At 42.8% G+C, this 25,009-nt stretch overlaps 1 protein-coding gene across 3 annotated transcripts in view; it reads left to right on the top strand.

The window, feature by feature from the left end:
* The window catches only part of ARMH3 (armadillo like helical domain containing 3), a 227,652-nt gene that overhangs the window by 21,209 nt on the left and 181,434 nt on the right, over positions 1-25,009 (top strand). For all 3 annotated transcript variants that reach the window (XM_038009495.2, XM_038009496.2, XM_073019294.1), the window contains exons 3-9: positions 4,799-4,855; positions 4,966-5,112; positions 8,693-8,800; positions 14,017-14,109; positions 15,524-15,598; positions 15,715-15,801; positions 23,924-23,980. In XM_038009495.2, the coding sequence (XP_037865423.1) occupies positions 4,799-4,855; positions 4,966-5,112; positions 8,693-8,800; positions 14,017-14,109; positions 15,524-15,598; positions 15,715-15,801; positions 23,924-23,980 (624 nt within the window). The remainder of the gene's footprint in view (positions 1-4,798; positions 4,856-4,965; positions 5,113-8,692; positions 8,801-14,016; positions 14,110-15,523; positions 15,599-15,714; positions 15,802-23,923; positions 23,981-25,009) is intronic.

The raw sequence follows: 25,009 nt of genomic DNA, 5'->3' as shown, positions 1-25,009 counted from the left end.
CTCCTTGGGAGGCTGAAATGGGAGGATTGCTTAAGCCCAGGAGGTCAAGGCTACTGTGAGCCGTGATCACGCCACTGCATTCCAGCCTGGGCAAGAGAGTGAGACCCTATGTCAAAAGAAAAGAAAAGAAAAGACCATGTATTGGGTTTCTACTATGTGCCTGGAGTATTCTAAATGTATCACTAAATATAGAGGAGTTCTAATTCTTACTGGAATTCCGTGAGGGCACTGGTAGTACCCTCATTTAACAGATGAAGTTATTTGAGATCTCTGCTGGAAGGTGATGGAGCTGTGATTTGAACCCTGGTGCCTGACTCCAAAGCCATGGCTCAGAATAAATAATTCAGTCCACTAAAATACCTAACTTTGGCAAGCCTTGGAAACAGAGTGCAGAAGATTAATACAGATTGCCCAGGCCAGTACAAGCAACTATACAGAGAAAATAAGTAGGTGCTAGTATCCTATTAGGATTCTTTTGGCCAGGAGTGGTGTCTCATGCCTGTAATTCCAGCACTTTGGGAGGCCGAGGCGGGCAAATCACAAGGTCAGGAGATTGAGACCATCCTGGCTAACACGGTGAAACCATGTCTCTACTAAAGATACAAAAAATTAATGAGGTATGGTGGCGGGCGCCTGTAGTCCCAGCTACTGGGGAGGCTAAGGCAGGAGAATGGCATGAACACGGGAGGTGGAGCTTGCAGTGAGCCGAGATCAGGCCACTGCACTCCAGCCTGGTGGACAGAGTGAGAGTGAGACTCGTCTCAAAAAAAAAAAAAAAAAAAAAAAGGATTCTTTCTTTGTTATGCAAGCTTGATGTGTACAACTCCTGATTTAGTGAGCTTTGGGGATAGGAAGTGCCAGTTCCATGAATTCCCTGAGTTTCATTTGTAGGCAATACAATGATATTATAGAAGTGTTAGGGTCAAACTGTGACCCCTGCTAGGAAGCAGGACTTGAGAGAAAGTGATAGATAGAATACATTAAGTGGCTGGGTGTGGTAGCTCACACCTGTAGTCCCAGCTATCCTGGGAGGCTGAGGTGCATGGATTGCTTGAGGCCAGGAGTTTGAGACCATCTCTGGCAACATATCGAGACCCCCATCTCTAACAACAAAATTAGGTGGGTGTAGTAGTATGCATCTGTAGTTCCAGCTAGTACTAGCTACTCCTAGCTACTATAGGAGGCTGAGGTGAGAGGATCCCTTGAGCACAGGAGTTCAAGGCAGCAGCTAGCTATAATTGCACCATTGCACCCAGCCTGGGTGACAGAGTGAGAACCTGTTTCTAAAATAAGTAAATAAATAATATTTTATTTATTTTTTTATTTATTTTGGACCAATAATTAATTTTAAAAAAAGAATTCACTAAATGAGGACATTGTGAGAAGTCCAGAGATACTGCTTCTTTATGCCATTCTCAATTAAAAATCCAGAAGAAGCTAGGCGTGGTGGCTCACGCCTGTAATCCCAGCAGTTTGTGAGGCCAAGGGGGGCAGATCACATGAGGTCAGGTGTTTGAGACCAGCTGGCCAAGATGGTGAAACCCCATCTCTACTAAAAATGCAAAAATTAGCCGGGTGTGGTGATACATGCCTGTAATCCCAGCTATTTATGTGAGTCTGAGGCAAGAGAATTTCTTGCACCCAGGAGGCAGAGGTTGCAGTGAGCTGAGATCATGCCATTGCACTCCAGGCTGGGTGACAGAGCAAGACTCCATCTCAAAAAAAAAAAAAAAGGAAAACAAAATCCAGAAGAGATTATTAATATTTTATTATTAGATCAGGACTTAACTACTGATGACATTAGTTACTGGTAGTAATTTTATGCTGTTTTATTTTAATTAATAATCAATTATTTATTCATTTATTTTGAGATGGTGTCTTGCTCTGTTGCCCAGGCTGGAGAGCAGTGGCATGATCTTGGCTCACTGCAGCTTCCACCTCCTGGGTTCAAGCAGTTCTCCTGCCTTAGCCTCCCAAGTAATTGGAATTACAGGTGCATGCCACCATGCCTGGCTGATTTTTGTTTTGTTTTGTTTCTTTTTTGAGACTGTCTCTCACTCTGTTGCCCAGGTTGGAGTGCAGTGGCACGGTCATGGCTCACTGCAACCTCCACCTCCCGGGTTCAAGCAATTCTCCTGCCTCCTGAATAGCTGGGATTACAGGCACCTGCCACCACACCTGGCTAATTTTTTGTGTTTTTTATTTCACTGTGTTAGCCAGGATGGCCTCAATCTCCTAACCTCATGATCCGGCCGTCTCGGCCTTGGCTTCCCAAAGTGGTGGGATTACAGGCGTGAGCCACTGTGCCCAGCCATTTTTGTATGTTTAGTGGAGATGGGGTTTCACCATGTTGGCCAGGTTGGTCTTGAACTCTTGACCTCAGGTGACCCACCTGCCTCAGCCCTACAAAGTGTTGATATTATAGGCGTGAGCCACTGTGCCTGGCCTATTTACTTATTTATTTTTATTTTTTATTTATGTTTTTGAGATGGAGTTTTGCTCTTGTTGCCCAGGGTGGAGTGCAATGGCGTGATCTCGGCTCTCCGCACCCTTTGCCTCCTGGGTTCAAGCGATTCTGCCTCAGCCTCCCGAGTAGCTGGGATTACAGGCATGTACCACCATGCCCGGCTAATTTTGTATTTTGAGTAGAGATGGGGTTACTCCATGTTGGTCAGGCTGGTCTTGAACTCCCGACCTCAGGTGATCCCCCTGCCTCGGCCTCCCAAAGTGCTGCTGGGATTACAGGTGTGAGCCACCGCGCCTGGCTTTATTTTTATTTTTTATTTACTTATCTGTCACCTAGGCTGGAGTGCAGTGGCGTGAGCTTGGGTCACTGCAACCTCCACCTCCTGGCTTCAAGCAATTCTCCTGCCTCAGCCTCCCAAGTAGCTGGGACTACAGGCCCATGCCACTATGCCTGGCTAATTTTTGTATTTTTAGTAGAGACGGGTTTTGTCATCTTGGCCAGGCTAGTCTTGAACTCCTGGCCTCAAGTGATCTGCCCACATTGGCCTTCCAAAGTGCTGAGATTACAGGCATGGGCCACTGCACTTGGCTGTCTCCTGGTAGTAGTTTTAAAAGGTGAACTTAAGGACAGGCGCGGTGGCTCACGCCTGTAATCCCAGCACTTTGGGAGGCTGAGGTGGGCGGATCACGAGGCTGGGAGATTGAGACCATCCTGGCTAACACGGTGAAACCCCGTCTCTACTAAAAATACAAAAAAATTGGCCAAGCGTGGTGGCGGGCGCCTGTAGTCCCAGCTACTTGGGAGGCTGAGGCAGGAGAATGGTGTGAACCCGGGAGGTGGAGGTCGCAGTGAGCGGAGATTGCGCCGCTGCACTCCAGCCTGGGCAACAGAGCGTGACTCTGTCTCAAAAAAAAAAAAAAAAAGGTTCACTGAAAATAAGGTGGTAGTGGGCTATTGACCTGCTTATTTTATGTCATTCTCCTTTCTTTAAAGTAGGGATTCTCTTTTTCTTTTCTTTTTTTTTTTTGAGACGGTGTCTCGCTCTGTTGCCCAGGCTGGAGTGCAGCAGTGCGATATCGGCTCACTGGAAGCTCCACCTCCCGGGTTCATGCCATTCTCCTGCCTCAGCCTCCCAAGTAGCTGGGACTACAGGCATCCACCACCACACCCGGCTAATTTTTTGTATTTTTAGGAGAGACGAGATTTCATCATATTAACCAGGATGGTCTTGATCTCGTGACCTCGTGGTCGGCCCACCTCAGCCTCCCAAAGTGCTGGAATTACAGGCGTGAGCCACCGCGCCTGGCCGAGGTTCTGTTTTTCTTATTTTACCCATTAACCAGCAGCCTCTGACTTTCTAGAATTTGTTTGAAAATTATTGCTAGGAAATTTTGGATTTTAGCATGATAATTTTGCTTACTCTTTGGATGAATTTAAATTAAGAAATTTAGAACACATTAAAAGCTCTGTACAGAAGACTAAATGCATATGGAGGGCAAGTAGAAGCAGTCAACACAGCATGCTGTAAAAACCACCGCAGTATTACTGAAGTGATCTGAATTCTGGCTCCTGCACTTGTGTAAGTCACTTAACTTTGTGGACTCTTTTCCTAAAATGGGAGGACGGTGATAATATCTATCCTTCCTGGCTCACTGGATTGTATTTCACATATGTGAATAGGTTTGAAAACAACACTGTACCAATGCATGGGAGACATGTTGTGATGTGACTAACTTATTCTGATGTTTATGTTCATTTCTTGCTAGAAGATAAATATTTTACGGAAGTTCTTTTTTTTTTTTTTTTTTTTTTTTTTTTTGAGACGGAGTCTCGCTCTGTCGCCCAGGCTGGAGTGCAGTGGCGCGATCTCGGCTCACTGCAAGCTCCGCCTCCCGGGTTCACACCATTCTCCTGCCTCAGCCTCCCGAGTAGCTGGGACTACAGGCGCCCGCCACTGCGCCCGGCTAATTTTTTTCTATTTTTTAGTAGAGACGGGGTTTCACCATGGTCTCGATCTCCTGACCTTGTGATCCGCCCGCCTCGGCCTCCCAAAGTGCTGGGATTACAGGCGTGAGCCACCGCGCCCAGCTACGGAAGTTCTTTGAGCTATTATTTAACTTTTGGTGCAGAGAATATATATCCATGCACAGGGTTTTCCACTTGGGAAAGAAAACACGAAGAGATACTGTTCTTCTTTTTCCCCTTCTAGCAGTTTAGAATGACCACGAATTTTCAAAGTTAATTTTGAAAACTAAGGTTGACTATATATAGTATTCTTAATGCTTTTGATGTTAGCTGGGAAGGCCGAATGTGCTTGTCTTCTGGTTTCAGACAGAGGACCCCAGTAAGTGCAGTCCTCGGTTTTGGGAGGAGCTCTTTCTCATGAAGGTAAGAGTTGGTGGCATCTGTGGAATTTCCTGGTAACTAAAATTGCCTTCTCATGTGTTCTAGGCACTACGCTAAAAATGCATTCTGCCCCTTATTTGTTTCCTTGGCAGGTGAATTTAGAGTACCTAGAAGGCAAGCTGGAATCTCTTGATGGTGAGGAGTTGATGAAGATCAAGGACAATATTAATTGTCTATTCCAACACTGCATCCAGGCTCTGGGAGAGGAGCATCCAATTCGAGTTGTGAATGCATTGCAGGTACAAGGCTGGGAGACTGGGGAAGTCTTGTTTAACAGGAGAAAGGAATTGTAACACATCTGTTGGAACTGAGGAACCTAGAGTTGCTCTGAGGTATGAGGTTTTCTTTTTTATTTCTCTAAGTTACCAAATATTTATGCCATATTTGTTTAGCCATCTATTTATACAAATTGACGCTTAGGAGTAATCTTATCCATTTGTATAATTTGATCTAATGCTAAAGTAGATTGTTAGAATTCTTTTTTTTTTTTTTTTTTGCTTGAGAAAGGGAAGAAATAGGAAACTGAGGCAAGAATGATTAGTCTTTATCAAAAATCAGAAGACGGCTGGGCATGGTGGCTCACGCCTATAATCCCAGCACTTTGTAGGGCTGAGACGGGTTCACCTGAGGTCAGGAGTTTGAGACCAGCCTGGCCAACATGGTGAAACCCCACCTCTATTAGAAATACAAAAATTAGCTGGGCATGGTGGCGGGTGCCTATAATCCCAGCTATTCAGGAGGTTGAGGCAGGAGAATCACTTGAACCCAGGAGGCGGAGGTTGCAGTGAGCCGAGATTGTGCCCTGCACCCCAGCCTGGGCAACAGAGCGAGACTCCATCTCAAAAAAAAAAAAAAAAAAAGATTTTGAAAGGGTTCTGTAATTCAAAAAACATCAGGAAACTATTCTTTATGTTAAGTGATGATCATAAGATTCATTCAACAACTATTTCTTGAATAATGCTATGTGCCAGGCATTGGGCTGGGTGATGGAGATATACTACAGACTTCTTGAGGGAAGAGACTTTGAGAGTTTCATTCAGTAGTTTGTTTCCAGTGAGTAGAATGTTCCTTGTGCACAGAGAGCAGTGCTTAGCAAATAGTACTCTAGAAGTAGGTTCTTAATGAATGGTGACAAAGTTTCTAAAATTTAGTCTAGTTAAGTTTAGTATAGCCTAGATTGAGAGTACTTAGGGCAGTGATTGACAGGTTTAGAATATGAAGAATCCATGATGGGTTAAATAAGTTTATTGGAACTTGTGAGAGATTGGGTTTAAGTTTCTAACTTATGAGTTAGATCACTTTGCGAGCCCCAGTTTGCTCATCTGTAGAATGGCAATAATAATTACCGCTTGAGTTGATGTCCCAGAAAGATGGACCATGTTTATTCTATAGCTTCGTTAATCTTTGGCACAGTAAGTTCCACATTTTAAGTTTTAGTGTAGGGGCTCAATGAAAGTTGGAAATTGTACTTCCAGTAATTACGTAATTGCAGTGCTCATTGTGTGGGCATGAATTGTAAACTGTTTTATTTCAGTGGAAATAAGTTGACATTAAGCCACTTAGTGACCCATAAAATATTGTACATTGTTATAACAGCTAATACTTACTGAACTCTACCAAAGTTCCAGGGACTAAGTACTTTACAGTATTATTTCACATAGCCCTCATAATGCTCCTACAAGATGGATGCTATTATTATCATTCCTACTTTATAGATGAGAAAACTGAGCCACTGGAAAGTTAACTAATGTGTGTGTCTAGGTTCTCACAGCTAGTAAGTAGTGGATGAGGATTATGAAGATTTTAAGATTTGAAGCAATTGGTTATTATATAGGGACTTAACTGTTGTAGTTATTAAAAATAATTATAAAAACTGTCAGCTAGGCGTGGTGGCTCACGCCTGTAATCTCAACACTTTGGGAGGCTGAGGAGGGTGGATCACTTGAGGTCAGGAGTTCAAGACCACCCTGGCCAACATGGTGAAACCCTGTCTCTATTAAAAAACTACAAAAATTAGCTGGGCGTGGTGGTGAATATCTGTAACCCCAGCTACTAGGGAAACTGAGGCATGAGAATCACTTGAACCTAGGAGGTGGAGGTTGCAGTCAGCCAGGATCACTCGTGCCACTGCACTGCAGCCTGGGTGACAGAGTGAGACTCAGTCTCAAAAACAAAACAAAACAAAAACCTGTTAAACTGTAATATAAATGTCAAAAAATTATTATTATTATCTTTTTTTTTTTTTTGAGACGGAGTCTCACTCTGTCGCCCAGGCTGGAGTGCAGTGGCCGGATCTCGGCTCACTGCAAGCTCCGCCTCCCGGGTTTACGCCATTCTCCTGCCTCAGCCTCCCAAGTAGCTGGGACCACAGGCGCCCGCCACCTCGCCCGGCTAGTTTTTTTTTTTGTATCTTTTTAGTAGAGACGGGGTTTCACCGTGTTAGCCAGGATGGTCTCTATCTCCTGACCTCGTGATCCTCCCGTCTCGGCCTCCCAAAGTGCTGGGATTACAGGCTTGAGCCACTGCGCCTGGCCTATTATTATTATTTTTGAGATGGAGTTTCACTCTTGTTGTCCAGGCTGGAGTGCAATAGAGCGATCTTGGCTCACTGCGACATTCGTCTCCTGGGTTCAAGCAATTCTCCTGTCTCAGCCTCCCAAGTAGCTGGGATTACAGGCATGTGCCTCCGCACTTGGCAGAGACTGGGTTTCACCATGTTGGCCAGGCTGGTCTCAAACTCCTGACCTCAGGTGACCCACTTGCCTCAGCCTCCCAAAGTGTTGGGATTACAGGCGTGAGCCACTGTGTCCAGCCCCAAAATTAATTTTAAATAAAGGAAAACTCCACCAATCCCATGATCGAACTCAAGAACTATTTTTTTTTTTTTTTTTTTTGAGACGGAGTCTGCTCTGTCGCCCAGGCTGGAGTGCAGTGGCCGGATCTCAGCTCACTGCAAGCTCCGCCTCCCGGGTTTACGCCATTCTCCTGCCTCAGCCTCCCCAGTAGCTGGGATTACAGGCGCCCGCCACCTCGCCCGGCTAGTTTTTTGTATTTTTTAGTAGAGATAGGGTTTCACCAGGTTAGCCAGGATGGTCTCGATCTGCTGACCCTGTGATCCACCCGTCTCGGCCTCCCAAAGTGCTGGGATTACAGGCGTGAGCCACCGCACCTGGCCAAGAACTATTTTTAATCTTTGAATATCACCTCCCAGTCTGCCTTGTAATTTTTAAAAACAAGATGACAAGAAAATAAAAAATGAGGATGACAATAGTCTCAGTTGCTGTTCCTCTTTTATTTGCTGGATTTTGCACATGTTGAGACTCAGACTGGGCTGGGTGCAGTGGCTCACATTTCTAATTCCAGAACTTTGGGAAGCTGAGGCAGGAGGATCACTGGAGCCCAGGTGTTGGAGACCAGTCTGGGCAATGTGGTGAGACCCTGTCTCTACAAAAAATAAAAAAATTAACTGGGTGTGGTGGAGTACACCTGTCATCTCAGCTGCTTGGAAGGCTGAGGTGGGAGGATCACCTGAGCCCAGTAGGTCAAGGGTATAGTGATCTGTGATTATGCCACTGCACTACAACCTTGGTGAAGAGTGAGGCCTTGTCTCAAAAAAAAAAAAAAAAAAACAAAAACCCGAATCAAACAGAAAACCCCACAAAAACTCAGACCGTGTTTTGGAGCTCAGAGCTCAGAGAAATTGAATGTATTGAGTGTCAGCTGTGTAAGGATGAGGCTGCAATGTGGGTGTACAGACCCAGTGTCCTTCTAGTTTTGAGACTTCCTCTCCAGAAAGAATTCTTTGTCTCATTTCTGCAGACCCTGTGCGCACTCATTCGAGGAGTCCATCAAAAGAATAAGTCTACCTCTGGGTTTGACATTATCAACATGCTGATGGGCTTTGACAAGGCGGAGCTGTGCATGAAGGTGAGGCATAAGCTGCAGATGTGCCTATGGATGGCAGCTTCTGACAGCTGTTCATGGACACTGTCAGCAGACAAATGTACTCAAAGATTTAGACTCAGAAAGACACAGATGATTGAATTTGGCCTTGCATTTGGGTATTTGTATTTAACAGATTTGCTTTGTCTGAATAAAGGAAAATTTTCAATTCAAATTTGAATGGAGGTATTCTTTCCCTGCAGGATAAAGACTGAATAGTTTATTTTGTTACTTGTATCATCATATGATCATACATTTTTAAGAACATTTATGGGCCAGGCGCGATGGCTCAAGCCTGTAATCCCAGCACTTTGGGAGGCCGAGACGGGCGGATCACGAGGTCAGGAGATTGAGACCATCCTGGCTAACACGGTGAAACCCCGTCTGTACTAAAAAATACAAAAAAAACTAGCCGGGCGCGGTGGCGGGCACCTGTAGTCCCAACTACTCGGGAGGCTGAGGCAGGAGAATGGCGTGAACCTGGGAGGCGGAGCTTGCATTGAGCTGAGATCGTGCCACTGCACTCCAGCCTGGGCGACAGAGGGAGACTCCGTCTCAAAAAAAAAAAAAAAAAAAAAGAACATTTATGAATTAAAATATAACAAATTAACATATAAGGCTAACTTTAATTCTAAACTTTAAGCTTATTTAGCACAATTACTTTGATTTTATCAGAATTTTTATTTCTGCTGTTTGACACTATCTTTTTAAAATAACAGCCTTAAAATTCATATAGGATACGTCCACCCTTTTAGATTGTACAATCTGACCAGGCGCCATGGCTCATGCCTGTAATCCAAGTGCTTTGGGAGGCCAGAGCAGGCGGATCGCTTGAGCTCAGGAGTTTGAGAACAGTGTGGGCAACATGGCAAAACCTAGTGTTTACAAAAAATACAGAAATTAGCTGGGTATGGTGGCATGTGCCTGTAAGTCCCAGCTAGTTGGGGGAGGCTGAAGTGGTAGGATTGCTTGAACCTGGGAGGTAGAGTTTGCAGTGAGCTGAGATCATGCCACTGTACTCCAGCCTGGGCAATAGAGCAAGACCCTGTCTCAAAAAGAAGAAAATAAATAAAGTGTACAATCCAGTGGATTTTAGTATATTCACAGAATTCTACAATTATCATCACTATTAATTTCAGAACATTTTCATCACCCTAGAAAGAAAACCTGTACCCATTAGCAGTCATTTCCCAGTTCTCCACTCTTCTCAACCCTTGGCAAGCATTAATCTGCTTTATGTCTCAATGGGTTTAGCTATTCTGGACACCTCATATAAATGGAATCATATCATATGTGGCCTTTTGAGTCTGGCATTTACTTCACATAATGTTTTTGTGGCTCATCCATATTAGAGGATGTATCAGTATTTCATTCCTTTTTATTGCCTAATAATATTCCTTTGGATGGAGATACTATATTTTGTCTATCCATTCCTCAGTTGATAGATATTTGGGTCCTTTCAACATTTTGGCTATTAGGAATAATGCTGCTATGAACGTTCATGTATAAGTTTCTGTATGGATGTATGCTCTTATTTATTTGTGAGATGAGGTCTTGCTGTGTTGCCCCAGCTGGTCTTGAACTCTTGGCCTCAAGTGATCCTCCTGCCTCAGCCTTCCAAAGTGCTGAAATCATAAGCATGACCCACTGCACCCAGGCCACACATATGTTTTAAATTCTCTTGGGCATATACCTAGGTGTAAAATTGCTGGGTCACATGGTAACTCTATATTTGACATTTTAGGAACTACCAAACCATTTTTCCATAGTGGCTATTCCGTTTTATAATTTCACTAGCAATATATGAGGGTTCAAGTTTCTCCACATTATGTCAACAGTTGTTTTTGTCTGTCTTTACTTTTTTTTGGAGAAATGTCTTTCATATCCTTTGCCCATTTCTAGATTGGGGTATCTTTTATTGTTGAGTTATAAGAGTTCTTTATGTATTCTAAATATGTCCCTTATCAGATATATGATTTGCAGTGTTGGACACTATATATATATATATATTTTTTTTTTTTTTTTTGAGACGGAGTCTTGCTTGTCGCCCATGCTGGAGTGCAGTGGCGCAATCTCGGGTCACTGCAAGCTCTGCCTCCTGGGTTCACGTCATTCTCCTACCTCAGCCTCCTGAGTAGCTGGGACTACAGGCGCCCACCACCACGCCTGGCTAATTTTTTTGTATTTTTAGTAGAGATCAGGTTTCACCATTTTAGCCAGAATGGTCTCGATTTCCTGACCTCGTGATCTGCCTGCCTTGGCCTCCCAAAGTGCTGGGATTACAGGCGTGAGCCACCGCACCCAGCCTGGACACTATATTGTATAAATGTTGTTTGAACTTTGAAGAACAGTCTTCTGTCACTCATTAAATTTAAAATAAATCTGTATACCAGAGAATCCTTATAATGATTAGGTTACAAAAAAAGTTATTAATATATAATTATGAATATACAAAGGTTTAATACTTAGAAGTATTTTTAAATTCTGGCCTTTTGCAGTTCATATATATGTCATGATAAAATCCCAGATAGCTCCTCATTCTCATAGTTGTAACTACTGCTTGTATGTTGGTGACTGCTAAGTCTCTGTCTTTAGCCTTAACTTCTTTTCATGATCTCAGAGTTGTATACTCTGCAGGTACTTGCTGAATGTACTCACTGACACATCCCATAAGTACTTCTTGCTTGATATATCTAGAATGGAGCTCACTGTTTCTCCTGCATCTCTTCTTCCTCATTCATTCCCTTTCAGAATGGGGGCAGCTGTCTTCACAGGCCCCAAGCTGAACTTGGTGATCGTCTGGAGATAAAAGATGAGAAGTCCCCTCATCTTTTATCTCCAGACGATCACCAAGTTCAGCTAATTTTACCTCAGTTCATATTCCACATACTTGTCTTCTTCTGTTCCCACCATCTCTGTTATTCTTTCTCTCACCAGAACTATTACAGTGATGTCTTCATTCTTTTTTGTTTTTTTGAGACGGAGTCTCACTCTGTCACCTAGGCTGGAGTCCAGTGGTGCAATCCTGACTCACTGCAACCTCTCTGTCCTGGGTTCAAGTGATTCTCTTGCTTCAGCCACCTCAGTAGCTGGGATTACAGGCATGCACCACCACACCCAGTTAATTTTTGTATTTGTAGTAGAGACAGGGTTTCACCATGTTGGCCAGGCTGGTCTCGAACTCCTGACCTTAGGTGATCTGCCCACCTTGGCCTCCCAAAGTGCTGGGATTACAGGCGTGAGCCACTGTGCCCGGCCCATTCATTCTTTTGACAAATATTTGTTGGGCCCCTATATGCCAGGTACTGTGTTAGGCACTGAGGATACAAGAGGCAAATAAGACATGGCAACTGTCTCAGGAAATTGATAATTAGTCCTTATTAGTCTCTATCCTTTCAAGCTTACCATCTTTAAATCCATCATCCACACTGACACCACAACTGTGTGGTATTAGTGTGTATATCTTACACTCATCTTTCCTGCTTAAAATCCTTCCTTAGTCTGCTGTCACTAACAGGATGAAGACCAAACTCCCTAGTTAGACTTATAAAACTTTCATAATCTGCACCATATTTACTTCTCCAGTCTTTTTTTTTTTTTTTTTTGAGACAGAGTCTCACTCTGTTGCTGAGGCTGGACTGCAGTGGTGCGATCTCCGCTCACTGCAAGCTCCGCCACTTCTCGGGTTCATGCCATTCTCCTGCCTCAGCCTCCCGAGAAGCTCGGACTACAGGCGCCTGCCACTACGCCTGGCTAATTTTTTTTTGTATTTTTGGTAGAGACGGGGTTTCACTGACTAGTCTTTTATCTCACTACTGTGCGTCATTCTTTATACTCTCTTAAAACCAAACTACTTTTATTCCAGCCCCACACCAGGGCCGTTTCTTTCCTTATGTGTCTTTGATGATGCTAATACCTGTTTGGAATTCCTTTCCTTCCCAATTCCTATTGAATTTTCAAAATATAACTCACTCCCAAGGGGTCCTGGAATAGGTGACTTTAGAGCAAATTCCATTCCTCTATGTTAGTAACCACTGAATTGAAACTGTTGGCTTGTTTTTCTCTCTCATTAGACTAAAAGCACCTTGAGAGCAAGGGTCATGGTCTTAGTATTTTCCTATATTCTTTTAAAGCACAATATTCAGCACAGAGTAGATGCTCACATATTTATTGAATTGAACTGAAGCAGCTTACCTTGGCCTTCCAGCACGCTTAAATCCTTATTCTCCATCCATTCGCCTCCCTCATTTAATGTAGAATATTTCTTTTCATCTTCCCTTTATCGTAGTATATAAGGGTTTCATCTTTTGATTAGTTTGAGTCTGTCAGCTGGCTTTTAGTGCAAGTGATAAATTCCAGTTGCATTGCCAAGTGGGGACCACGATGGACACAAGTTAGCTTTGTTGGATAGTGTATATGGGTAGTGATAGCCTGTAATGATACTGTTTCTTTTTCATTTATTCAGTGTGCCTGAATCAAATGTTATGCTTTCTTTACCAAATAATGAAACTTGCCAGGCATGGTGGTTCACACCTGCAATGCCAACCGTTTGGGAGGCCGAGGCAGGAGGATCACTTGAGCCCAGGAGTTTGAGACCACCCTGGGCAACATGGGGAGACCTTGTCTCTATAAAGAAAAAGAAAAAAAATACCCGGGTGTGGTGGCGCACATCTGTGGTCCTAGCTATTTGGGTGGCTGAGGTGGGAGGATGACTTGATCCCAGGAGTTTGGTTGCAGTGTGCTATGAACATGCCTTGCCTCCAGCCTGGCTGACAGAGTGAAACTCTGTCTCAAAAAAAAAAAAAAAAAAAAAAAGAAACATATACAGTTATTTAACCATTAGGTTTCCCCTTTTTTATTTGCTTCATTGTAATCTAAAGGTTTGTATGGGGATGACAGACTGCAAACATTCATTCATTTAGTAGAACAGTGACTTCTTTACTGTCTTGTGCAATTGTTGTAAAGCATTTTTCTCACTAAAGCTAGATTTTGAAGTGTTCCTATTTTTCTTTCTTAGCAACCCCAGCCTGAGAAAAAGTTCTCCTTTTCTTTATCTAATCTTGTAAGGCCTAGGCCTAAGGAAATGATATGTTTGCTTCATTGTGTGTTATTCACATTACTCCTGTATAACATAATCCGGAGTTAGACAAAGGTGTGGTGTTATCTGGTATAGTTTAATACTTATTGGTTCTCTTTCTCAGAACTTGATGGAGAGTTTGGATTCATTGCTTTGTGCAGAAGGTTCTGAAAGTCTGAAGAGTTTATGTCTGAAACTTCTCCTTTGCTTAGTGACCGTAAGTGACCTATGTTTGTCAAGGGTATTAATTGATAGGAGGGGCAATCCTGTTTGAATACTTGAGCCCACAGATAGAAGGAAAAAGAGAAAAAATATTCTCAACGAGGGTATTACATCACTCCCTTGTGTCTGGATGTATAGGAAGTTAGCTACATGGTCTTTTGCTTCCTCTTTGGAGCAACTACTGGTATTTTTAGCCTGCAGCCTATGTGATATTTTACTTTAGAAGTTTCATTTCAGGAGAGCTACTGTGTCTTCTGGATTGTCAGACTTGTCCTCTTCAGGTCTTATTTGGAAATAGTTCTTGTGATTCTGAGCCTTTTTTTTTTTTTTTTTTTTTTTGAGACAGAGTCTTGCTCTGTCGCCCAGGCTGGAGTGCAATGGCATGATCTCGGCTCACTGCAACTTCTGCCTCCTGGGTTCAAGCAGTTCTGCCTCAGCCTCCCAAGTAGCTGGAATTACAGGCATGTGCCACCAAGTCCAACCAAATTTGTTTTTTTCCTGTATTTTTAGTAGAGATGGGGTTTCGCGATGTTGGCCAGCCTGATCTCGAACTCCTGACCTTAGGTGATCCATCCGCTCGAACTCCTGACCTTAGGTGATCCACCTGCCTTGGCCTCCCAAAGTGCTGGGATTATAGCTGTGAGCCACTGTGCCCGGCCGATTCTGAGTATTTTTACTTGTTTTGGCTTTTATTTATTTATTTTTTGAGGCGGAGTCTTGCTCTGTCGCCCAGGCCGGAGAGTGCAATGGCGTGATCTCGGCTCACTGCAATCTCTACCTCCTGGGTTTGAGCAATTCTCCTGCCTCAGCCTCCCAAGAAGCTGGGATTACAGGCAGGTACAACCATGCCTGGCTAATTTTTGTATTTTTAGTAGAGATGGGGTTTCACCATGTTGGCCAGGCTGGTCTTGAACTCCTGACCTTGTGATCCACCCACTTCAGCCTCCCTAATTGCTGGGATTACAGGTGTGAGCCACTGCGCTCGGGTAGCTTTGATTTTATAACTGTAGGCTGCCTGTACTTTCTAGTGGAAGGAGGGTGGGGTGTTGATTATTTACTTTAGGAGGATCCCTTTCCCTGCCACCTCTGGAAGACTTCTGCATTCATAAACCTCTTCCTGTGCACTTGAGGAATGAAACCCAAGAAACTGTTAAGCAAATGCATATGTGAGGATATGAGAGAAACAATGAGGAGTTCAAAGACTTAGGAAATTTTAACTTGCTGATTTCCTACCCTTGTGTCTGTCTATTCAGGCTTTCATGACTTAAGGGACACTTGTGAAAGGTCTGCTAACTTATCTAGTAGAAATATTTTAATATTTCTGTTTCTCTTAGATGCTAGGGGAGGAGATTACATGAAATATCAGAATACCTCAGTACAGACTTTAAAAGGCCTTTTATTACATTCAGGTGACGGATAACATCAGCCAGAACACTATTCTCGAGTATGTAATGATCAACAGCATATTTGAAGCAATTTTGCAGGTAGGTCAGTTCCCTTGTTACCTCCTCTCTTTGGGGTAAACCACCTCTTCAGGTTTTCTCTGTGTTCCCAGGAACCAGGAGTTAGCAGTCTCATGCATTTTTGGTTCTTGTTACAGATACTTTCCCATCCCCCAAGCCGTAGGGAGCATGGGTATGATGCTGTCGTCCTCTTGGCTTTGCTGGTGAACTATAGAAAATATGAGGTAACTAGATGCCTTAGTGGATAGTCATTATCTTCCTATAATCCTCTTTAATGTGGCCCCTCCTTAAGGACTTCGCTTAATAGAGAAGACATGTTCTTGATAAATGGTATATTGATTAATTTTGATAGTCCAGATTCTAAAAATCCTATATTAAATGCATAGAGCAGAGGTTCTAGTTGTTCAAAGGAATCCTGTGATGCAACTTCTAATTAAGTGAGTAAATACTCCCTGATGTAGTGATTCCCATACCCAGCTTATTAGAATCACCTAAGAACTTTTTTTTGAGACGGAGTTTCGCTCTTGTTGCCCAGGCTAGAGTGCAATGGCATGATCTTGGCTCACCAAAACCTCCGCCTCTCAGGTTCAAGCAATTCTCCTGCCTCAGTCTCCTAAGTAGCTGGGATTACAGGCATGTGGCACCACGCCTGGCCAATTTTGTATTTTTAGTAGAGATGGGGTTTCTCTATGTTGGTCAGCTGGTCTCAAACTGCCAATGCTAAGTGATCCACCCATCTCGGCCTCCCAAAGTGCTGGGATTACAGGCGTGAGCCACTGCGCCTGGCCTAGAACTTTTTAAAAAGAAAATATTGTGGCCGGATGCAGTGGTTCACTCCTGTAATCCCAGCACTTTGGGAGGCCGAGGCAGGTGGATCACGAGGTCAGGAGATTGAGACCATCCTGGCTAACATGGTGAAACCGCGTCTCTACTAAAAATACAGAAAAATTAGCTAGGCGTGGTGGTGGGCGCCTGTAGTCCCAGCTACTTGGGAGGTTGAGGCAGGAGAATGGCATGAACCTGGGAGATGGAGCTTGTGGTGAGCCCAGATCGCACCACTGCACTCCAGCCTAGGCGACAGAGTGAGATGTTGTCTCAAAAAAAAAAAAAAAAGGAAAAAAAAAAAGAAAAAATTTCTGGATCTTATTCTGGACACAGTAAATCAGTCTTTTGGGGGTGGTGGGAACAGGAACCTGGGAATTTTTTTTTTTTTTTAAGTTCCCCTGTTGAGTATGATGATTAGCCCAGGATTGAGAACCACTGACCTAGTGCATCTGTTCAGAAAGATTTAATTTTTGTATACTCATGTGTCTTTTAACAAGGATACATTCTGAGAAATGTGCCATTAGGCAGTTTTGTTGTCATGTGAATATGAGAGAGCATCTTTATACAAATTTAGATGGTATTGCCTATTACATACCTACGCCACATGGTATAGCCTATTTCTCCTAGGCTACAAACCTGGATAGCATATGACTATACATATGACAGTATTGAATACTGTAGGCAATTATAACACAATAGTAATTATTTATGTATTTAAGCATATCTAGGCTGGGCATGGTGATTCACACCTATAATCCTAGTGCTTTGGGAGGCTGAGATGGGAGGATCACTTGAGGCCAGGAATTTGAGACCAGTCTTACTCAAATAGTAAGACACTGTCTCTACAAAAAAGAATGTTTTTAAATTAGCTGGTTGTGGTGGTATGGGTCTGTAGTCTCAGCTACTTGAGACGCTGAAGCAGGAGAATTGCTTGAGTCTAGGAGTTTGAGGCTACAGTGAGCCATGATTACACCACTGCACTCCAGTCTGGGTAACAGAGTGAGACCCTGTCTTTAAAAAACAAAAAAATTTAAGGCTGGGGACGGTGGCTCATGCCTGTAATCCCAGCACTTTGGGAGGCTAAGGCTGGTGGATTGCTTGAGCCTTAGAGTTCGAGACTGGCCTGGCCAACATGGCAAAACCCCGTCTATATTTTTAAAAATGCAAAAATTAGCCAGGCATGGTGGCACATACCTGAAGTCTCAGCTACTCAGGAGGCTGAGGTGGGAGGGTGGCTTGAGCCAGGGAGGTGGATGTTACAGTGAGCTGAGGTCGCGCCCCTGCACTCCAGCCTGGGTGACAAAGCCAGATCCTGTCTCAAAAATACACACACACACACAAAACCTAAACCTAGAAAAGGTATGGTATAAAAGATATAAAATAGTTGTTGTTGATCTTCATGAAGCATGAAAAAAACTATAAATCATACACCTGAATAGGGCACTTACTACGAATGGAGCTTGCAGGACTGGAAATTGCTCTGGATGAGTCAGTGAGTGAGTGGTGAGTGAATGTGAAGGCCTAGGACATTACTGTAGACTACTATAGGCTTTTTTTTTTTTTTTTTTTTTGAGACAGACTCTTGGTCTGTTGCCTAGGCTGTAGTGCAGTGGCGCGATTTCAGCTCACTGCAGTGTCTGCATCCCAGGTTCAAGTGATTGTCCTGCCTCAGCCTCCTAAGTAGCTGGGATTACAGGCACCTGCCACAATGCTCGGCTAATTTTTGTATTTTTAGTAGAGACAGGGTTTTACCGTGTTGGCCAGGCTGGTCTTGAACTGACCTCAAGTGATCCACCCCCCCGACCTCCCAAAATGCTAGGATTACAGGTGTGAGCCACTGTGCCTGGCCAACTATTGACTTTATAAACATTGTACACTTTGGCTATGTTAAATTTATTAAATTTTTTCTTTCTTCCATAATAAATTAACTTACTGTAACTGTTTTACTTTATAAACTTTAAAAAATTTTTAAAGCTTTTTAACTCTCTTGTAATAACAATTAGCTTAAAACAGAAACACATTGTACTATATTTTGTCATGTTTGAGATGACATGTTTGACATATTTGAGACCAGGCTGGTCTCAAAACTCCTGACCTCACAGGGTCCAAATGATCAATATCTTTCACCTCCACATTTGGAAGGTCTTTAGGGAAATAACACACATGAAGCTGTTATCTCCTATGATAATAATGCCTTCCTCTGGAATACCTGCTCAAGGACCCACCTTCAGCTGTTTTACAGTTAACTTTTTTTTTAAATAAGTAGAAGGAGTACACTAGAAAATAACAATAAAAAGTATAGTATAGGCTGGGCATGGTGGCTTATGCCTGTAATCCCAGCACTTGGGGAGGCTGAGGCGGGTGGATCACATGAGGTCAGGAGTTTGAGAAACCCGATCTCTACTAAAAATACAAAAATTAGCTGGGCATGGTGATGTGCATCTGTAATCCCAGCTACTTGGGAGGCTGATGCACGAGAGTCACTTGAACCCAGGAGGTGGAGGTTGCAGTGAGCTGAGATGGCACCACTGCACTCCAGCCTGGGTGAAAGAGCAAAACTCCATCTCAAAAGAAAAAAAAGTACAGTATAGTAAACACATAAACCAGTAACATAGTCGATCATTGTCGTTATCAAGTAGTAGGTACTATGCATGATTGTATGTGCGTGTGCCACCATGCCCAGCTAACTTTTTGTATTTTTGATAGAGATGGAGTTCACCATATTGCCTAGGCTGGTCTCGAACCCCTGACCTCAAGTGTTCTGCCCACTTCAGCCTCCCAAAGGGCTGGGATTACAGGAGTGAGCCACCGTGCCTGGCTGATAACTGTATGTGCTATACTTTTATATGACTGGCAGCACAGTAGGTTTCTTTACACCGTTATCACCACAAATACATGAGTAATGAATGCGTTGCACTATGTGATAATGGCTAAAAATGTCACGAGGTTATAGGGATTTTTCAGTTCCATTATAGTCTCATGGGACCGCCATAGTATATGCAGTCCATTATGGATCAAAATGTCCTTATGCGGCACATGACTGTATATCACATCTCCTTATGCAGTCTGCTTATGTAAGTATCACTGTTGGCATAGAAACTCCTTCTGATTTTAATGAAAAATTGAAGACAATGCCTTATTCATAGGAGTTCTGGAGTTCTTTTGGCCCCTGAATTAATCAGGGTGCAGATTTATAGGTTTTTGAGAGAAGAGCAGAACCCAGAGATTTATACTTGGGTTGGCACATATACTTGATTCCCTTCAAAAGGCAGAATACACAGAAAAGGAAGGGGACCACTCAAGGAAGACTGAGGGCTTCATTGGGCCTCATTGGAGATTGCTTTTGAAGAGTAGGAAGCATTTGGCACTGAGTCCTGGGCACTAGGAGTACTTTACTGAACCCAAAAGTCAGGAGCTGCACTGAGGCAACCTGACTTTCTTCACTTAATAAATAGCGATACTGTGAGAACTGGGCCAGCTGGAGAGAGAATTTTCTTTTTTGAGCTTCTGGATCTTCACCTAGTGATTTTTGATATGATTCCTAGTTAGGCTTTATTTGGCCAGGTTGAAAGTGATGGGTAACAAAATCTGGAGCTTATTCTTATAAGAAGAGATATGGAAGAAGGGGAGGCTTTGAGAAAGGAATACTTAAAGAGGGACTAGAATATGCAGAGCAATGTTAATGTGTTATAAATTCCAGTTTCTGATTGCTTTCATTGTCTTGGAGGAACTGATGAATGGTAGGTAGAGCTCCTAATAAATATGAAATTTATTCCCCACACCCGTTTTACTGATGATCTGGAGGGGCTGGCATGGTAGCCATTTTGATCTCTGTCATGTGTAATAGTCTCTGGGGCCTTATTACAACAGCAAGAAAAATAGCTATGGAAAAATGCTGAGGATAGTTAAAGAGAGGTGAGGGTTATATGTGATGGGAACACACTATCATCAGTAATGAATATTTTCGGACCATTCTGCTGGATGCAGGCCACTCTGAGGCAATGGCTTGGCTTCGCTGATTGTGATCTGAATCCTGGCTTAACTCAGTAGGGCTCTCTGAAATGTCAGCCTGAACTATTGGACATGACCAAGGAACTGAAGAGAATCATATTTCTGGAATGAAGTATGCATCTCTAGTCTTTCAGAAGCCCCCAGAAGAATTAATATAGCGGGCAAGGGCGAGTTGGTGGGCCTAATTTATCTGGGCTTTGCAGCTTTTGATGTAAATCATTCACCAGAAACCATTAAGGAAGCCTGATGAGCATGGAGTAGGAAGGTTTTTGACAGGAACATGAAGAATTCCAGATAAACATAGCAAAACAGAAGCTGATGAAATTCTGTGCAAACTAGCATGAGAGAGTGTGCTGGGGAGAATAGCATTCTAGCCACCAGCACAATCAATCTCATGACCAATGGGGTAAGTTGTAACCTTTCCGGAAAGGTACCAAGGCACAGCGAGGCTGGGTACCCAACTAAGCACAGAAAAATTGAAGAAGATGTTGGACTTAAGGAATAAAAGTGATGGAAAAGATACCATGTAGTAAATGTGTAGTTCTTCCTCACTTCAAGTAATGTGTTCCACTTTAATAATTTCATCTAAAAAGACAAAAGAGCCCCCAAAAAAGGTCTAGGGAAGAGCAATGGAAAACGGTAAGTGTACCTGCAATCAAATAAAGGCAGGACCCTATTAGAGTGATACTGTAAAGACTCACAGAGTTTGTAATTCTGTCTTATAGATGAAAAGTAGATTTCCTCCAGTTTTAAAAAGTGATCAGTACAACAGTGGTATAGTTTAAATAATCGGCCTCTGGTAAAATAGAAATTTTCACAACATTAAGATCCTAGCTTTCTAGGCTGGCCAAATCTCCTGAGATGAAGTGACTCAGATCCCAACTGTTTCCTCGAGCATGACATTTCTCAGAAATTACCATATTGTTTATTATGTCTAATTGCAAGTTGTTCCTTTTCTTCCCACACTGCCCTTTTTCTTAAAGAGCTTTCCTTTGAATGTGATAATAATGTAAAAGAAGAAAAAATACAGCTACCCGTACCAAATATTAAGCCTATAGCGTGTACCAGCTATTGTGCTAAGGATTTGATGTGTCTTACTTCATTTAAGCCTTATAGCAACCCCAGGAGAAGAAAATACAAGTTGCCATCTCTAATCTGAAAATCTGAAATTCAAAATGCTCCAAATCTGAAACTTTTTGAATACGAACATGACACTCAAAGGAAATGCTCATTGGAGCATTTCAGATTTTTGGATTAGGGATGCTTAACAGGTAAGTATAATGCACATATTTCAACATGTTAAAAAAATCCAAAATCGTAAGTGCTTCTATCCCAAATGTTTGTTTGATTGATTGATCAAGACAGGGTCTCACTCTGTCACCCAGGCTGGAGTGCAAGGACTGATCACAGCTCACTGCAGCCTTGACCTCCTGGACTCAAGTGATTCTCACACTTCATCCTTCCGAGTAGCTGGGACTACAGGCTACTTCCGAGTAGCTGGGACTACATAGCCACTATGCCCAGCTAACTTTTTAAATTTTTTGTAGAGATAGGGTTTTGCCATGTTGCCCAAGCTGGTCTTGAACTCCTGGCCTCAAGTGATCCTCCCACCATGGCCTCCCAAAGTGTTAGGATTACAGGCATGAGCCACCGTGTCCAGCCCTAAAGCATTTTAGATGAGATACTCAACCTGTAGCCTCATTTTACAGATGAGGAAATAGAAAGTTAGCTTTATGTGCCTAATTTGCCACAATTAATAAGCAGAAGAACTAGAATGCAAATGTTTGCTTGGAAATCAGATGACCCCGATTAAAACCTAAAACAGGCTGGGTGCAGTGGCTCACGCCTGTAATCCCAGCACTTTGGGAGGCCGAGGCAGGTGGGTCACCTGAGGTCAGGAGTTTGAGACCAGCCTGACCAACATGGAGAAACCCTATCTCTACTAAAAATACAAACTTAGCCGGGTGTGGTGGCATGTGCCTGTAGTCCCAGCTACTTGGGAGGCTAAGGCGGGAGAATCGCTTGAACCTGGGAGGCGGAGGTTGTGATGAGCCAAGATCGTGCGATTGCATTCCAGCCTGGGCAACAAGAATGAAACTCCGTCTCAAAACAAAAACAAAAAAACAAAAAACTAAAACCTAAAACAGTCTTCTTTTGGGAAGATGAGTGATTAGAACTTTCAAAAATTATGCCAAGAAATAGTGGTCTGCTCTTTTTAGTATTACTGTCATCATGGCAGCATATCTAAGTCAGCCACTTTTGCTTGATTTTCTTTTCTGAGGACCCACTTGCATGGGAGCTTCCCTGAGGTCTGTAGAATCAGCAGAATTTGACTGTTGGTTGTAGGAAGAAGTGTTGAGAGCCTTCCTTCTGTCAGATCAAGTAACAAATGGAGTGGGTTTTACACCTTAAGTTGTGTTGCAGTAAACCTTATAAACATTTGGGCTGTTAAGAAAGCAAAGCTGTCTCTTTCTCTGTTCCCAGTTGACATGCGAAAGATGCCCTCAGAAGCTCAGTTGAATAGGTCTGTGTGGGGAATGAGCCTTTCAGTTGAGTTTTCAAGTTTCTCAGTAATGAGTTTTTTTGGTAGCTGTAGAAACTGTCAGTCTGAGAACTATTGTTCCTTGCTTCTCCTGGATTAGAATTGGTGCCTGATCTATATGAAATCTTTCCTCATGTCCTATATGTGTAAGGAAAGGTCATTGGTTCTCATCCCCTTTGTGGGAGATGATCCAATTGCTTTATGAGTTTAAATATATGACCATTTTCTTATGCTGCCCAACTGAGATTGGGTCTGGAAAAACCTGAGAACTCTTCCAGTGCTCTAAGTGATGGGACAATCATTAAATCCCAGTGTCCTGACCAGATTGTTGTTCGGGTATTTACATCCTTTTTTTCAGTTCTCCCTGCAGCGTTATTTGGGTATCAGATCTCCATAAACGGCCTCTCTGGCTGTTAAGCAGCTGCCACCTTCCACCCCAAGGTGGCTTTGTTTTACGGGTGGGTGAATCAGTCCTTGCATATAGTTTGTGAAATGGTTAGGAAGCCTTTAGGATGAAAATATAAGTTAGCAACTTATAAATATGTGCCTTATGGCAAGCTTTTATGTTCCCCAAAAGACGGCTATCCCTTTGGACTTAATAAATTATTGGTAGGGTAGGACAAAGTGAGTGTTGTGGAGCATTCACTTACTTTTTAGATGCAAGTAAGAGGGAAAGATGGTAGAAATGGTGGACATAGGGCCTGCACTGATTCAGCCTAAGGGAAAATACAGGTAGAACAGAACTGAGGTGTGTATGTGTATTTGTGTGTACACTTGATGAATGCCCAGACACACTGAGAAATTAACTGGAAATGGGAGGAGTCAGCAGGCAATGTGGATTGGGACTGTGTATCAGGAGCATCACTGTAGAGGGCCTTATAGAGCATTTTTGTTAATACTTTAAAGATAGCTAATGGGTTTTCTTAACTAGGTCAGACTTACCTGGAGTCTCTTCTCTTATTTAACAGTCTGTGAATCCTTATATTGTGAAGCTATCTATCGTGGATGATGAGGCCACACTCAATGTGAGTATCTGGATCCTTGTGTATTGTCTTACTTATTTGCATTCAGTGGCATTACTTTCAGTGGAAAGTACATTTAGAACAGAGAGCAGAGGGCTGTTCTGTCAATTTCATCTGGTTATAGAGAGGGAATTAATATTTCTTTTTAGTGCATCAGTGCTACCGTTTTACTGTCTTCTGACTTACTATCATGGAAGGAAGATTTGAGGGGACATTTGCTTGCTAATCGTGATTAAGTGGTTATGTTTCATGTTATAGTGTGCTGAAGTTGATTATCCTACAAATAAATTACACATTCAAGAATAAGAAACCTTAGATGACTAAATGATGGGAGAGTCCTTCTTTTAGAACTAACCAGATAGTATTTATAGCCTGACTTGGTGAAGCTGAAACATGGGGATGATCTGTATCTACTATATATATCCTTGAAAGTTTGGGAAATAATATCTGATCTCTGAATATAGGGAGGAAGAAGATGACCAGGTGTCTTGCTTTATTCCCTTTCCATCCTACCCTATTCCTTCTTTACAATTTCCTTTATAAAAAAAATGCACACATGATTCCTGCTGTGGCCTTAATTGATCTTTGTGTTACGCGTCAGAGGTTCTCGGGGAAGTTGATAAGTCACTTTAACATGTATTGGATGCTACTTCCCTTTACATTCCTGTGGCTTGAAAGAAAGTGGCTTATCTGTGTGCACCTTCGTTTAGCATGGACTGACTCATTGTCACTTTGCTATGGCTGTTTTGGAGACATTTGAGGGCTTTTTGTTTGAAGATTCTAACTGGATCTTGTCTTTCAGAGTGAAAATGATCCCAGTGAAATTGTCAACAATCTGGGCCCTGGTCTGTTTCACTGCTTGATTATCCATTTTAATTGTACCTGGGAACATTAAGATAATTAGATAAGAAAAATCTTCCCAAAGAACTTCCTTTTGATGCTTTGACAGTGCCTTTCAGAATTTCTGTCCTTATCGCCAACTTTCAGGCAGGACTTCCTGGGCTAATTAGTGTTCTTTCTGACCTATTTCTA

This window comes from Chlorocebus sabaeus, chromosome 9, assembly GCF_047675955.1.
Source record: "Chlorocebus sabaeus isolate Y175 chromosome 9, mChlSab1.0.hap1, whole genome shotgun sequence".
Taxonomy (NCBI): domain Eukaryota; kingdom Metazoa; phylum Chordata; class Mammalia; order Primates; family Cercopithecidae; genus Chlorocebus; species Chlorocebus sabaeus.
The sequence above is the reverse complement of the archived record's forward strand: the minus strand, read 5'-3'. Positions and strand labels throughout refer to the sequence as shown.